The sequence below is a fragment of the Mus musculus genome, chromosome 9 (genome assembly GCF_000001635.26).
Source record: "Mus musculus strain C57BL/6J chromosome 9, GRCm38.p6 C57BL/6J".
Classification (NCBI taxonomy): Eukaryota; Metazoa; Chordata; class Mammalia; order Rodentia; family Muridae; genus Mus; species Mus musculus.
In genome coordinates, this window is record NC_000075.6 from 21,315,240 (window position 1) to 21,330,173 (window position 14,934).

Here is a 14,934-nt window from a genome sequence, read left to right on the forward strand (position 1 = left end):
TCACCTTGACTAAAGACAGAACTCATAATTGGGGGGGGGGGTGTCAGTGAAATTGCTCAAAGGTGGCTGTTTCAGCACCAGTCTAATCCCCAGGTCCTTCATGATTGATGGGAGAGAACCGACTTCTATAGGTGGTCCTCTGCCCTCTGCACACAGACACAGAAAATAAACCAAATATAATTTTAAAGAAAGATGGCTAGCTCCTAAGAAGGGAATGTGTCTGGAGTTGTCCTCAGGCCTCCGGACTTAAATGTGCACAGCACAAAGCCAGCAACACCCTCCTGGGACCTAAGATGCATTCACATGGTAAATGGAACCCAGAAGCCTGGGCCCAACGCCCTGGAATCTGAAACTCAAGGCCTAGTTAGCTAAAAAATTCATGAGACCAAGAGCCTCCTTGGGGGCAGAGAACAGACTCTCACTGTCTTGCCTCGGCCAGCCCAGCCCAGCCCAGCCCAGCCCAGCCTGGCTTAGCACAGCCCAGTTTGGCTCAGTAGCCACCACCATCCCCGGGATGGTGGCTTTGTCCCAGTTTGTTCTAAATATCTTGTCCTCCTCCTCCCTCCCTGTGTCCGACCTCAGTTTCTACTTATCAGCCTCCTTCCTTCTCCTCCCTCTAAAGAAATGTCTACCCCAGCAATCAGCGCCCACCCTCCCTCTCACACCTATGGCTCCCAACCCAGCAGTCAGACTCCAGCTGACCTATGGCCCTCACCCCTCATTACAAAACTCTCACCAAATTTGCTTTCTTTATGTCATTGTTTCTCTGTGGAGAGGTCCCTCTGACTTCCTACTTTGTGTCCAGGACACAGCCCTCCTCTGGGTTTTTCTATGGCCGGCAGGGACCCTTCACAACTGGCTACTAACCTTGCTGTTTTGAGGCAGGGTTTCTTTGTGAAACCTTGGCTACTCATTGAGTAGACCAGGCTGGCCTTGAACTCAGAGATCCACCTGCCTCTGTCTCCCAAGTACTGGGATTAAAGGTGTGCTCCACCACCACCCAGCTTGTTGATATTTTTGAGATGGCGGTGGTGGCACAGGCCTTTAATCCCAGCACTCGGGAGGCAGAGGCAGGCAAATTTCTGAGTTCGAGGCCAGCCTGGTCTACAGAGTGAGTTCCAGGACAGCCAGGGCTACACAGAGAAACCTTGTCTCGAAAAACCAAACCAAAAAAAAAAAAAAAAAACAAAAAACAAACAAAAAAAAACAGGGTCTTTCTTTATAACTCTGGCTGTCCTGAAATTCATTATATAGACTAGGGTGGCCTTGAACTTACAGAGATCTGCTTACCTCTCACTGCTGATTAAAGTTGTACTCTCAGAGTGAGTTCCAGGACAGCCAGGGCTATACAGAGAAACCCTGTCTCGAAAAACCAAAAGAAAGAAAGAAAGAAAGAAAGAAAGAAAGAAAGAAAGAAAGAAAGTTGTACTCTCAACAAAAATGAAGTAAGTATTTTTAAACATCCTCCTTCTTCGCACCTGCACTGCCTGGTTCCAGTCTCTCTAGAAACCATTGCTTGTTCATGTCGTTTATGTATAAGTGCATGCATGCACGTGATGTCTTCCCAAGCTCGGTTCCTCTTCACCCATCATACCCCCATTGCCATATGGGACCAAACTACTAAATGGCTGTACAACCGTGGAGAGGGTGTGGGCTTCTCAGCCCCACTTCCTGAGGTTCACCTCTTTGTTCCTCCTCATGCTCACTGTGTGGCAGTGCGGAAATTGCTTAACCTCTCTGAGTACTTTCCCCACACTGGAAAGTTGTTATAAAGACTTCATATAAAAAAAAATTCGAATTTCTCCTGACTCTGAGTCAGCTCTATAAAAACTCAGCTTTTATGACTGGACACATGGCTCAGAAGTCAAGGCTCTTCCAGAGGACCCACCCTCAATTCCCAGCATCCACACCACAACCACCTGTAATCCCAGTTCCGGGGACCAATGCCGTCTCTGGCTTCCACGAGCAGAAGGAATACACAAGATGTGCACGTGCAGACAAATGCTCACACACATAAGATTAAAAAGTAATATTAGTACCACTCCCAGGCTCTTCCACTCTAGAAAGACACTGCTTGTTTATTTGTGTGTATGTCACGTGTGTGGGGAGCCCGGGGAGGCCAGCAAAGAGCCTGGGAGTCAGAGGAGCTAGAGATGTTGGCACTTGTGATCCAGCCTATGTGGGAGCAGGAACCGAACTTGGGTCCTCTGCAGGAGTAGTGTGGGAGGCATGGAGGTCTAACCCATACTAACACATATTTTCACTATAAACGATAAAGTTTCTTCTGCTGCCACAAAACATTTTTCCCTTAAGGAGGCACAGTCTAATTAAGGGAAAGGCCCCTGTGTTCTTATGCCAGGGTAAGCCTATGCTTGTATCCAAAATGCTTTCCAGAAAATGAACTAAGTCCCAGATGGCTCCTGCTCCAATGCATCCAACCAGGACAGCATCCTGGAGACCAGGAGACAGGAAGATTCTGAAGATAATGGATAAACCTACAGAGAGGAAACATCCCAATAGAAAATCCAAGCTGGGGCCAGGCGTGGTGGCACACGCCTTTAATCCCAGCACTCGGGAGGCAGAGGCAGGCGGATTTCTGAGTTTGAGGCCAGCCTGGTCTACAGAGTGAGTTCCAGGACAGCCAGAGCTACACAGAGAAACCCTGTCTCGAAAAAAAAAAAATAAAATAAAATAAAATAAAAAAAGAAAGAAAGAAAGAAAAGAAAAAGAAAGGTTGCCTATAGTAGTAGACATATGATGTTGTTTTGTTAAGGGTTGGTTTCGGGGTTTTGTATTACCAGTCCCATAAATAATGACTGAAATACAAAGAGAGGTTTCCAAAATCGCTTGCATGATTAGTACAACTATTGATATTACAGCAAAAAAAAAATTAGAAGAAATTAGTTAAGAGAAAGGCAAACGGAACCACAGTTCTACAAAATAGAGCAACTATAGATTATTTGTGGCTCAAGCACTGGCCTGGTGATCAATAATTTCCTGGCGTGTGTTGCTTTAATGTGTCAGAGTTTTCTCATACTATTTGGTGATCAAATTAAAGAGGTCCATCCGCATAAAGAGATAAGCAAAACTCTCTTAAGTCATCTGCGAAGGGCCATCATGGTTCAGATGGCTTCCTCGATCCTTGGTCATTCCGTTAGGTGTTCTTGTAACCATCTTGTGCGTGTAATAGACTAGCCACGCAGCAATGCCTTCAACCTTGGCCTCCATTACAGTCGTAAAGTTCTCTGTAAGGAAAAAAAAAAAAAAAAAAAAAAACAAGTGGAGATGTAGGAGCATGGAGATCCTTGTGCTCACAGAGAAACAACCTGGAATGTTAAACACACGGGATGTTCCTTCACAGAAAGGGATACAAGGGCTGCAGGACTTGTTATCAGCACAGCAGGCCAGGAGAAGATGTGACCTTTGCACTACCCGTGTGACCTCTCCAAAACCACACTGGATCCTCCCCCAGGCCAACATCAAGAGCTTGGGGATGGCTCTATGTGGCTCAGGCTCTCCTGAAACCAGCTATATACATAGCCAAGGATGGCCTAGAAGTCCTGCACGCCATGCTAGGTTCTTCTATGCCTCCTTCCACGGCCCACAGAGCTCCCAACTAGACTACCAGACACCCTTGCGACTCCTCTCCTCCTCTCTTCTCTCCTCTCTTCCTTTTCTCTCCTTCTTTCTTTTTCTTAGCTGGGGATAGACCTAGCCTTACACATGCTAGGCCAAATGCTCTACCACAAAGCCACACCCGCTTCCCTTCCTCTATTTTAAGCATTTTCCATTTTAACTGTCTCTTTTAATTTTGGGGGGCGGGAGGGGAGTTTCAAGACAGGGTTTCTCTGTGTAGTCCTGGATGTCCTAGGCCTCACTCTGGAGACCAGGGTGGGCTCCAACTCAGGGATCCACTTGTCTTTACCTCCTGAGTGTGCCACCACCATCCGGCTCTTTTCCGGTTTTGTTTTTGTTTTTGTTTTTGTTTTTGTTTTTGTTTTTTTTGAGACAGGGTTTCTCTGTATAGCCCTGGCAGTCCTGGAACTCACTTTATAGACCAGGCTGGACTCAAACTCAGAAATCTGCCTGCTTGCTTCTGCCTCCAGAGTGCTGGAATTAAAGGTGTGTGCCACCATTGCCCAGCAACTTCTAAGGTTGCTTTTTTTCTTTTCTTTTCTTTTCTTTTTTTTTCTTTCTGTTTTTATCGAGACAGGGTTTCTCTGTATAGCCCTGGCTGTCTTGGAACTCATTTTGTAGACCAGGCTGGCCTCGAACTCAGAAATCTGCCTGCCTTTGCCTCCCAAGTGCTGGGATCAAAGGCGTGCCCCACCACGCCTGGCTTAGGTTAACCATTCTTTATTTTCTCAAGATTTATTTCTTTATTGTATATAATAGTGTTCTGCTTGCATATATGCCTGCATGCCAGAAGAGGGCACCAGATCTCATTATATATTGTTGTGAACCACCATGTGGCTGCTGGGAATTGAACTCAGGTCCTCTGAAAGACAGGATCTGGAAGAGAGCAGGCAGTGCTCTTAACCTCTGAGACATCGCTCCAGCCCTAATCATTGTTATTCTAGAACTTATTTTAGATCATGTCTGTCAACATTTCAAACCTTCCACTGATCAAAGAAAATTTTTGTTTATTGAGACTGGGTCTCACGTACCCCAGGCTGTCCTCAAACTCCTGTGTAGCTAAGGCTAGCCTGGAACTACTGTGCCTCCTTCTTCATCTCCCAAGTGCTGGAATGATAGGTGTTTTTCAAAACTACCTTTTAAGGTTGGACATGGTGGCATACACCTTTAAACCCCACACTCAGAGATAGAGGCATGGGTATCTCTCTTAGTCTGGTCTACATAGCAACTTTCAGGATAGCTAGGACCCCAGGGAGGCTCAGTCTCAAAATAATAATAATAATAATAATAATAATAATAATAATAATAAAGGAGATCCTGCAGCTTCTGCCTCCCCAGTGCTGGGATTGGAAGATTAAAGTCGTAAACCTCCTACCCAGAGGCCCAGGGACATGCCACTCCTTCTCTTTTATTCCTTTCTGACTTGTGTTCAAACTCTCAAAATCTTACCAATAGGATGAATGAGCACATGACAACTTTTTCTGCATCCCTAGCTCAGTCAGCGCTCAGTACCTGGACAAAGAATGACTTGCTGAGCGGTGGTTGAGCACACCTTTAATCCCAGTATTTGAGGCAGACAGATCTCTTGAGTTCCAGGCCAGCCGTGTTACAGAGTTCCGGTACATCCAGGGCTGCACAGAGAAACCCTGTCTAAAAACAAAACAAAAACAAACCCACAAAACCCAAAACAACAACAACAAAAAGAATGACTGACCAGCAGATGCAACACACTAATTGTCCACAGAGAGAGCGGACTGGAAACCAGAAGGTGGCTGCCCCCCAACGCCCCTCCCTGGGCACGCCCCTAAGGGGCGGGGCTGTCTTGGGCGTGCGCGCTGGGGGCGGTGTCAGGCGGGGCAGGGCGGGGCCAGCAGCGCGCGGTGTCTCCCGCCCGCTTGGGTTGGGGTCGCGCTGGCTTCGGACTCAGCTCTCCTCGGTTGAGGCCATGGAGGACGATCGGAAGGACGCAGTCTATGGTAGGAGTAGCCTCCGGCCTGTAGGTCGCCTGTGCTGACTTGGGAAGGAGGGGGTTTTGAGGAAGGGCAACATCTGAGAGCCTTAAAACAAAACACTCGTGGCTGCAGGCAGTACGAAGGCCCTTCTGTCCGCGTCCTCAGGCCTCTGCATCCCGCGCTGGCTCAGCCGGAGCTCTTGGCCCTAGCCCAGGTTGTCCCCCGTGTCTCTTTTCGGGGATCTTCAAGCTTACTCCCTTCCTGAGCGATGAGCCGGGACTTATGGCGCATGCTCCTCGCCTGGAGGTCCCGTTATCTGGGAGAATTAGGTGATGGGCGGGGGAGGGGATGCGAGGCGATCTTAGCTTGGGGTGTGGGCAAGAATGGGGCCCGACCTCGCCACATGTCCCGTCTCCTTAAGACCCAAGTGTCCTCCACATCTTCGCCATTTACATCCAGAATAGCGACTCCAAGCTTAGTACTAGATGGGGAAACTGAGGCAAGGCTGAAGAGTCCCGTATAACTGGAATTAGGTGCCTAATGCGACAGGGAAGGTCAGAGACGAGGCGGGCAGGCGGGGAGCAATGCAGAAACTTTCCCTGCCTGTGCTGATTGTTGCAGGTGCCTGTAATTTTAAGGGTTCCAGGAGACCCGGACCTCAGTAAGGCCTGAGGTGGCCTTAGCCACTTGGAGCTGGGGGTGGGGCCAAGATGCGGATTTCTCACCCTACCCGACTCCGGGTTCCCACGGACTGGGTGTTGAACTCTGAGCCTCCTTCCTCTTATCTATTTTAGGTTCCTTGGGCCTAAATCGGCCACAAGCCTTAAGAGGCATAGCTGAGACTCTGGCAGAGGGGCTCTATCCCTCCCCCTGATATACCACTTTGTGTGACTGGAACTTCCTGGAAACTGCTAGACTCTAGAGTCTTGGGGAGGGGGCCGGAAATGGTTCAAAAATAACTAGAAAAGCAAGTAGGCTCTCTGCCTTCCTCCTCTTTCCTGGGTCTGTGCGGTCCAGGGGGAGGAAAAAAAAAGAATAGACAGGTCCCAGAGGCTGTGACACACCCTTCCTGGCCTAAAGGAAGGTAGCAAGACCTAGCCTTTCAGGGCTCTCCCAGCTTGAAGTTGCCAGCCCCCAGACCACTAGAAGGTCTGAAGCCCCAGGCTCTTGGGTTGCTGTGCAACTATTGAGTGCTTCTGGCTGTCTCTGGTGTGGGATTCTTGGTCTGGGAGCCTGAGTATGCTTGGGTATCACACCTGAGAGAATCTTTGGTCTTCTCGAGGTCTGTTTGAAATAAAAGTGGGGCAGAATGAGCGTGGATATTATTTTACCTGGCTTCAATTTGTCCAAAGGGTGGAACTTTTTTTGCGGGGAGAGGCAGAGGGGGGCTGTACATTGTGTTGCGATGGAAATCGGAGACTCATGCATGGCGCATGGTCAGTAAGCCGTGGGTTTGAAGCTAGAACCCTGGCTCATGTTTAGCAAGAACTGGAATCTAGATGGGGTCGCTCATGCTCAGAAAGCACTGGTGTTTATGTGTGGGTGGGGCTGGAACCCAGGGCTTCTACAAGCGCTGAGACTGAAACTCAAGGCAACACGCATGCTCAGTGGGTAGTAGGGCCTGGAAGCCTGGAAGCCTCAGTCGTGTTCAGCAAGTGATTGGCCTAGATCCCACTCTGCTGCTAAGCCCCCAACCCCCCAGCCCCAGGCCCCCAGGAATTTAACGAACCTTTCTCAGGCAAAGGTCTGACTGGGAACGCAGCAGTCCACCGAGGAGAGAAAGGCGTAGACCGCCAGAAGGACCAGTGAGAACATGTAATTGTAGGTTGTTAAGGTTGTAGAGCAACGGACAAGATGCTATGTGTGAAAGAGCCACTAGGGTCTATTTTAAGAAATGAAGGTTTTAAGAAATGAAGGTTGGCGTGTGCCGGCCGGGTGAGATGATTGAGACACGTGTGTTCCAGGCAGAAGGAAAGCATAATATTTTTCTCTATGAGACTCAGGAGCCTGTGAAGGAGGATCTACCTGGCTTCCAGAGCCACACCACCTCCTCCAGGCGGACCACCCTGCTTGACTGCAAATGGAAATTTTCTGTTCTCTCTTTTTTTCTCTCTCTTTTCCTTTTTTCCTTCCATCCTTACTTTCTCCCTCCCTCATTTCTTCCCTTCCTCCCTTTCTTCCTTATGGATACTGAGGTTTAAACGTAGGCCTCATAGGCCTCGAGCATACACATTCTTGAGGTAGATGTAGCTCAGACAGCCTTGACCTGAGTCATCCTATCTTTGTACCTCGGACCTCAGCCTTTTTTTTTTTTTTTTTTTTTTTTTTTTTTTTTGGTTTTTCGAGACAGGGTTTCTCTGTGTAGTCCTGGCTGTCCTGGAACTTACTTTGTAGACCAGGCTGGCCTCGAACTCAGAAATCCGCCTGCTTCTGCCTCCCAAATGATGGGATTAAAGGCGTACGCCACCACGCCCATCTACCTCAGCCTTTAAAAGTAGCTGGGATTACAGGCTACCAGGCCTTCCTATTGGAAGGACCTTGTTTTGCCTGAAACTCAGTCCACCTGACCAAAATAAAAATTCTGTGCAAGCATCCCGGTAACATTGCTGTAAATAGTTTAAGCTTCCTTTCTAAATTCACTATGTAGCTGAATGACTGATCCTTTTGCCTCCCCTTCTAAATTCTGAGGTGATGGTTGTGCACCACCCCGCCCAGTTTATGTAGTGCTAGGGGAAAAAACACCCAAGGGTTCCTCTGTGTGACTTATCACGCCATAGCTCAATGTCAGGTTTCTCTCGGGCATAATGGCTAATCCCGCGGTAAGTGCTTTCCCATTCTTCAGTGTGACCAATGGGAATGGCTTCGGGGTTGTTACAGGAAGGCTTTAGAGAGATCCAGCTTCAAGTCAAGCTGGGGTCTGATCTTTCTGGGTTTTGAGACATGGTTTCAGGGTTTTACTGTCTGGCTGTCCTCGAACTCTATTTGTAGACCAGACTGGCCTTGAATTTAGATCTGTCTGCCTCTGTCCCTGCCTCTCTGCTCTCTGCCCCTGTCCCTGCCCCTGCTGGGATGAAAGGCATAACCTCGCCTGGGTAAGGTTCTGATCTTTAAAGGCTGTGAGACTGGGTGAGTGGGTGACCTCTCTGAGTCTGCACCATTATGCATAAGGCTGGCAATTTTTGTTTGTTTGTTTGTTTGTTGTTTTGGGGGGTTGGTGTTTGTTTGTTTGTTTGTTTGTTTTTCTGAGACAGGGTTTCTCTGTGTAGCCCTGGCTGTCTGGAACTCACTTTGTAGACCAGGCTGGCCTCGAACTCAGAAATCAGCCTGCCTCTGCCTCCCGAGTGCTGGGATTAAAGGCGTGGGCCACTACGCCCCGCTGGCTGTTTGTGTTTTGACACAGAATCCATCACATGTAGTGCAGGCTGGACTTGAACTCACTGTCTAGCCCAGGATGGCCTTCAATTTATTATCTTGCTCCACCTTTTAAGAGCAGGGGTGACAGGCATGTGCCAGCATGCCTGGCTCGACTCCGTTGTCAGTGATGTGTGGGAGGACCTTGTGTGCTCATCAGCTACCCCTGGGGCTGTTGGCATGGATGATGCGGCTTTTCCGTGAACTGATGGACAGGCAAACCTACCTCACGAACAGCGTAAGACTCGACCGGGCCGGGCAGGGCAGGGCAGGGCAGGAAGCGCCTTTCCCGGTAGATAACATGAATCTGGAAAAAGATGGCAGCTCCACAGGAAAGGGAAATGGCTCAGGGCCTGGCAGTGTCCTTAATGTCACAGCCTTTCTCCCAGCCCAGCCTTGGCATGAGCAGGCAAAGATTCTGGAACCCAAAGCAGAGTAGTGCACAGTGAAGCTTGGCTAACTAACTAACTAACCAACCAACCAACCAACTAACTAACTAACTAAGCAGACAGATGGCCTTGCTGGGGGATTGTTGCTGTTTGTACTGCGCTTGCCAGGGACCCATGGGTCAATCCTCAGGCTCCGTCATCCCCAGCACCTCAGGAGCCAGGTGCTGTGGTGCATACCAGTTCTCAGGAGGCAGGGGCAGGAAGATCAGAATTCATCGTTGGAATTCATCATTGGCTACATATGAGTTTGAGGCCAGCCTAGGCTACATGGGAGCATGTCTCAAAAAAAGAAAAGAAAAAGAAAGAAAGAAGAAAAGCAAGGGCCTGGCTAGGTGCCCATGGTTGAGAGTGTTCACTACTCTAGTAGAGGACTGATTTGGTTCCCAGCACCCAAGCTGGAGAACACAACCTCTGATAACTCCAGCTCTATAGGCGTTCACATCCTCCTCCGAGCACACGGTACACATAACCTCAGGCACACATACCACACACCTGCACATGTATGAAAACAAATAAAGCTGGGTGTGGTGGTGCTCATCTTGAGTTCCAGCACTTGTAGGCAGAGGCTGGCAGATCTCTAAAAGCTGTAGGCCAGCCTGGTCTACCTAGTAATTTCTTTGTTCTCTCTCTCTCTTTCTTTTTTTTTTTTTTTTTTGGTTTTTCTAGACAGGATTTCTCTGTATAGCCCTGGCTGTCCTGAACTCACTTTGTAGACCAAGCTGGCCTCAAACTCAGAAATCTGCCTGCCTCTGCCTCCCAAGTGCTGGGATTAAAGGCATGAGCCGCCACACCCAGCTGTAATTTCTCACCCCTCCCGTTCCTGGTTGCTCTTCCTAACCAGTCTCCCACTTTTTTTTTTAATTTGGATTTTCAAGACAGGTGTAACAGTGGAACTCGCTCTGTAGACCAGGCTGGCCTTGAACTCACAGAGATCCACCTGCCTTTGCTTCCTGAGTACTGAGATTAAAGGTGTCCCCACTACCCACTGTTAGGACACATGTCCCCTTTTGCTTTTCTATCTTTTAATGTTTGACCCAGTGAGTGGTAGGGTCACTTACAGAGTGTGCATGAGGGGCTATTTACAGGGCTGTCAGCTCCTAACCAGTGGTCATAGCGCTGAGGAAATGTCTCTCCCTTCCTAGCAACCATATCCTCCCATGTGGATATATGGATGTGTGTGTGTGTGTGTGTTTGTGTGTGTGTGTGTGTGTGTGTGTGTGTGTGTAATTGGTGGGGTTAGAGTTCTGCCTTGCTGCTGAGGTGCTTGAATGAGGCTCAGGCAGACAGGGAGGTGCTAGGCTACCAACCTTGGGGTGCTAGGCTTGTGGAATGCAGCCCAAGATGGGGGCCCCAGCCCAGGTGAGAAACAGCCCAGGCAGAGGCTGAGGCTGGGTTCTCAAACATCCAGATGCCCCTGTGAACTGAGAGGAGCTGAGAACTAGGCGGCACTCAGGGCTGAGTGTTCGGTGCTTGGAAGGGCCTTCTGCAGAGACTCAGGCGGCTTGATTGTGATGAAGGTTTCCTTCCGTGGAGGTTCTCGATGAGAAGACAGTCCTTGCTTGTCCAAATTGTTTTTTTTGTTTTTTGTTTTTTTTAGATTTATTTATTTATTATATGTAAGTACACTGTAGCTGTCTTCAGACACACTCAAGAAGAGAGCATCAGATCTCATTACAGATGGTTGTGAGCCACCATGTAGTTGCTGGGATTTGAACTCAGGACCTTTGGAAGAGCAGTCAGTGCTCTTAACCACTGAGCCATCTCTCCAGCCCCCCAAATTGTTTACTCATCGTGGAAACTCAGGATTTACTCAGGGTGGACCAGAGATTAAATACCTTTTGCAGGAAGGAATGTCCAAGAAGGGAAGCTTATTGGCTGACTCTCAGGCCCATCTAGATACCTAACATGAAGAACTCTGGATTTCTATGCTACCTGACCAGTTGCCATGGCCATCGTGTGGAGTGTCATGGTCATGTGCTTCAGGACAGGAACTCGGCTAGGAGCACATCCAAATGCCTACCATTCTCAATTATGAGAATTGCCGGAGTTTCTTCATCTGCTCCACCTTATCAGTTTTTGTCTGGTGACACAGTTGCATGTGCCCCACATGTGTGGTCATGTGTACATATGTGGAGACCACAAGTTGACACCTGGTGACCTGGTGTATAGTTTATACTTTTATAATACTGGGGTTTTGTGCTGGGCAGTGGTGGTGCATGCCTTTAATCCCAGCACTTGGGAGGCAGAGGCAGGCAGATTTCTGAGTTCGAGACCAGCCTGGACAGAGTGAGTTCCAGGACAGCCAGGGCTACACAGAGAAACCCTGTCTTGAGAAAAAAAAAAAAAGAATGGGGTTTTATTATTGTTGTTTGTTTGTTTCCGAGACAGGGTTTCTTTTTTTGTGTATCCCTGGGCTCTTGGAACTTGCTCTGTAGGCCAGGCTGGGCTTGAACTCACAGAGATCCGCCTGCCTCTGCCTTCCTAGTGCTGGGATTAAAGGTGTGCGCCACCACTGCCAGCCCACTTTTGAAAGTTTTTACAAATACATTTACTCATTTATTGTGTTTGGGTGAGCTGGCTTGTGTGTGAGGACAGGCTTGGGAGTGAGGGAGTGAGTTCTCGCCTTCAACAATGTGAACCTGGAGGATGGTGCTGAGGGCGTCCAACTTGGCAGCAGTTTGCTTGTACCCTCTGGCTCTCTAACATGTTCTGAGACCGTGTCTGTGCCTAAGCCTGTTACAGATCTTACCCCAGCTTTTATGTGGGTGCTCATGCTTCAGACCAAGGGTTTTGCTCACAAAGCCAATTTCTCCTGGACTCCTCCATATCTCTATCTTTTTAGACTTATGATTTTAGTTCTATATGTATGGGTGTTTTGCCTGCATGTATGTCTGCACTGTGTGGGTGCAGAGGTCAGAAGAAGAGGTCGGGTCCTCTGGAACTGGAGTTACAGATGGTTGTGAGCCAGGGTGTGGCAATGAGAAGGGGTCCTCTGTAACAGCTGTGCCCAGTGAATACATTGTAGCAGGACTGGAGGGAGCGAGGGCTTAGTGGTTAAGAGCACTGGCTGTTCTTGCAGACAACTCTTCCTTTCCCAGAACCCAGGTGGTGGCTCAAAACCATCATTAACTTCCGTCCCAAGGTTCTCTATTCTGACCTCTGCTGGCACCATGTGTCCCCATTGTGCATAGAGAGACATGCAGGCAAGACACTCAGGTAAAATAAAAACCAATAGTCCTGATTTAAACAAGCTTTAAATTGGTTACTTTGTAGCCTTATCCAAGAAGGAGGCTCGCCTTGCTGAGGAGCAATAATATGCAGTACTGTTACCCTATGAACTAGGCAGGAGAGAATAGTGTGGGCGATGAGACTAGGGTGTGGGTGAGACTCAAAGTCAGTGAATGTCTCTTTGGTTCATCCCAGCACCAAACACGTGGAGGTTAGAAGACAGTAGGTTACAGATGTGCTGGGTCTGTGGCCTGCAGAAGCACCTGGAGAGAAAGGGGAACTACTCAGAACTTGTCTCGGAGAGGAAGTGAGGGTAAAAGTGGTTTCTTCCTCTCTGACTTTTGACTGTTGTATGGTTTTGTTTTGTTTTTAAATCTGTATTGAAATGTCTGCATGTGTTTATGACAGGGTCTCTAGTAGCCCAGGCTGTCCTCACACTCAGGTTCAAACTCAATTGAACTCCTGACCTGCCTCCCTTCACCATCTGAAGGCTGGGGTGACAGGCATGTTCCACCCTGCTCAGTTGATGGGTTGCTAGGGAAGAGCCCAGGTTTCTCAGGTTTTACGCGAAGCCAGCGCTCCACCAATGACACCTGTGAGCTTTTATTTATGTATTCATTCTTTCATTCATTTTCTTTTTAAAAAAATTATTATTATTTATTTATTTAATGTATGTGAGTACACTGTAGCTCTCTTCAGACACCCCAGAAGAAGGCATCACATCCCATTACAGATGATTGTGAGCCACCATGTGGTTGCTGGGAATTGAACTCAGGACCTCTGGAAGAGCAGTCAGTACTCTTAACTGCTGAGCCATCTCTTTAGCTCCATTCATTCATATCCTGAGACAGGGTCTCTCTATTCAACTCTGGGTATCCTGGTACTCAATATGTAACTAGGCTGGCCTCAAACTCAGAGATCTGCTTGCCTCTGCCTCCCAAGTGCTGGGATTAAAGGTGTGTGCCCCTATGCCCAGCTTTTAACTAATTTATGAATTATTTATTTTTAGAGGTAAACTTAGGCTGATCTAGAATTCACTCTGCAGTCTCAACTGGTCTCACTGGTCTCAATTTTACCATCTCCCTGACTTGTTACTCCAGTGCTGGGATTGCAGGCATCAGCTCCCAGGGTCAACTCCATCTTTTTCTCTCCATCCCTTCACTGCACGGGCACTGCCCCCAAATTCTTGTCAGAAGAACTTGTCTGAGGAGCCAGACAATCTCTCTGGGCCAGGCCCAGACTTCTGGGAAGACGGGGAATGTGTGGGTGAGGCCTTGGACACTGGAGCCCTTGACTTAGCCAGTGTTTGAAAGTTGTGGGGGCAGGGTGCCACTTGATGTCCCAGCAAAAGCATCGTGGCACACTGCCTGTGTTGGTTCTCTTATCTGCCCCGCCCCCCCCCCCCCCCCCCCCCCCCCCGTGCTTGGGTAGATGAGTCCTCATGCCCAGCTTGGCTGGATGGACCTTCCTCCACTGACTTCCCAGTCCAGCTGCCCTGTTCTTCCCCACCACCTCTCTCTCTCTCTCTCTCTCTCTCTCTCTCTCTCTCTCCTTTTTTTTTTTTTTTAATTTTTTTATTTTTTGAGACAGGGTTTCTCTGTATAGCCCTGGCTGTCCTGGAACTCACTTTGTAGACCAGGCTGGCCTCGAACTCAGAAATCCGACTGCCTCTGCCTCTGGAGTGCTGGGATTAAAGGCGTGGGCCACCACGCCCGGCTTCTCTCTCTCTCTCTCTCTCTCTCTCTCTTTCTTTCTTCCTTTCTTTCTTTCCTTCTTTCTTTCCTTTTTTTTGTTTTTTTTTGTTTGTTGGTTGGTTTTTTGGTTGTTTGAGATAGGATTTCTCGCTGTGTAACCCTGGCTGTCCTGGAACTCACTCTGTAGACCAGGCTGGCCTCGAACTCAGAAATCTGCCTGCCTCTGCCTCCCGAGTGTTGGGACTAAAGGCGTGCACCACCACCGCCCGGCTGGGGTTCCCTCTTAGGTGACCCTAGTTGTGTCAAGTTGAGGTAAAGTTAGCTATCACAGGGATACTAGGCAAGTGCACTACTGCTGAGCCCCGCCCCCGGCTCCTCCATAGTGGATTCTCAGCAAGGGTTCTACTGCAAGTCATGCGCTTGTGGGGAGCAGGGGTTAAAGAGAATGGTTTGTCTCATACTTGGAGGTACAGTCAGGGGGAGGGGAGGCACCAGGAGCTTTAGGCAGGGGTCACATGGCATCCACTGTGTGGAAAGAGAATGACGTCATTAGGGTGGCCTTGC

At 48.7% G+C, this 14,934-nt stretch overlaps 1 protein-coding gene and 1 long non-coding RNA gene across 4 annotated transcripts in view; one reads left to right on the forward strand and one right to left on the reverse strand.

Moving 5' to 3' along the window:
- Nucleotides 1-2,830: 2,830 nt before the first annotated feature.
- On the reverse strand, nt 2,831-5,875 carry Gm39302 (predicted gene, 39302). Of its 2 annotated transcripts, none has more exons than NR_166671.1 (2): nt 5,351-5,875; nt 2,831-3,245 (listed from the first exon to the last, which is right to left on the reverse strand). It is a non-coding gene; the product is annotated as a predicted gene, 39302 (long non-coding RNA). The 2 variants fall into 2 exon arrangements; NR_166672.1 differs by having other exon boundaries at nt 5,149-5,392.
- Slc44a2 (solute carrier family 44, member 2) overlaps nt 5,480-14,934 on the forward strand; it is a 34,310-nt gene continuing 24,855 nt past the window's right edge. For both annotated transcript variants that reach the window (NM_001359227.1, NM_001199186.1), the window contains exon 1: nt 5,480-5,612. In NM_001359227.1, the coding sequence (NP_001346156.1) occupies nt 5,582-5,612 (31 nt within the window). In that variant the 5' untranslated portion in view covers nt 5,480-5,581. The remainder of the gene's footprint in view (nt 5,613-14,934) is intronic.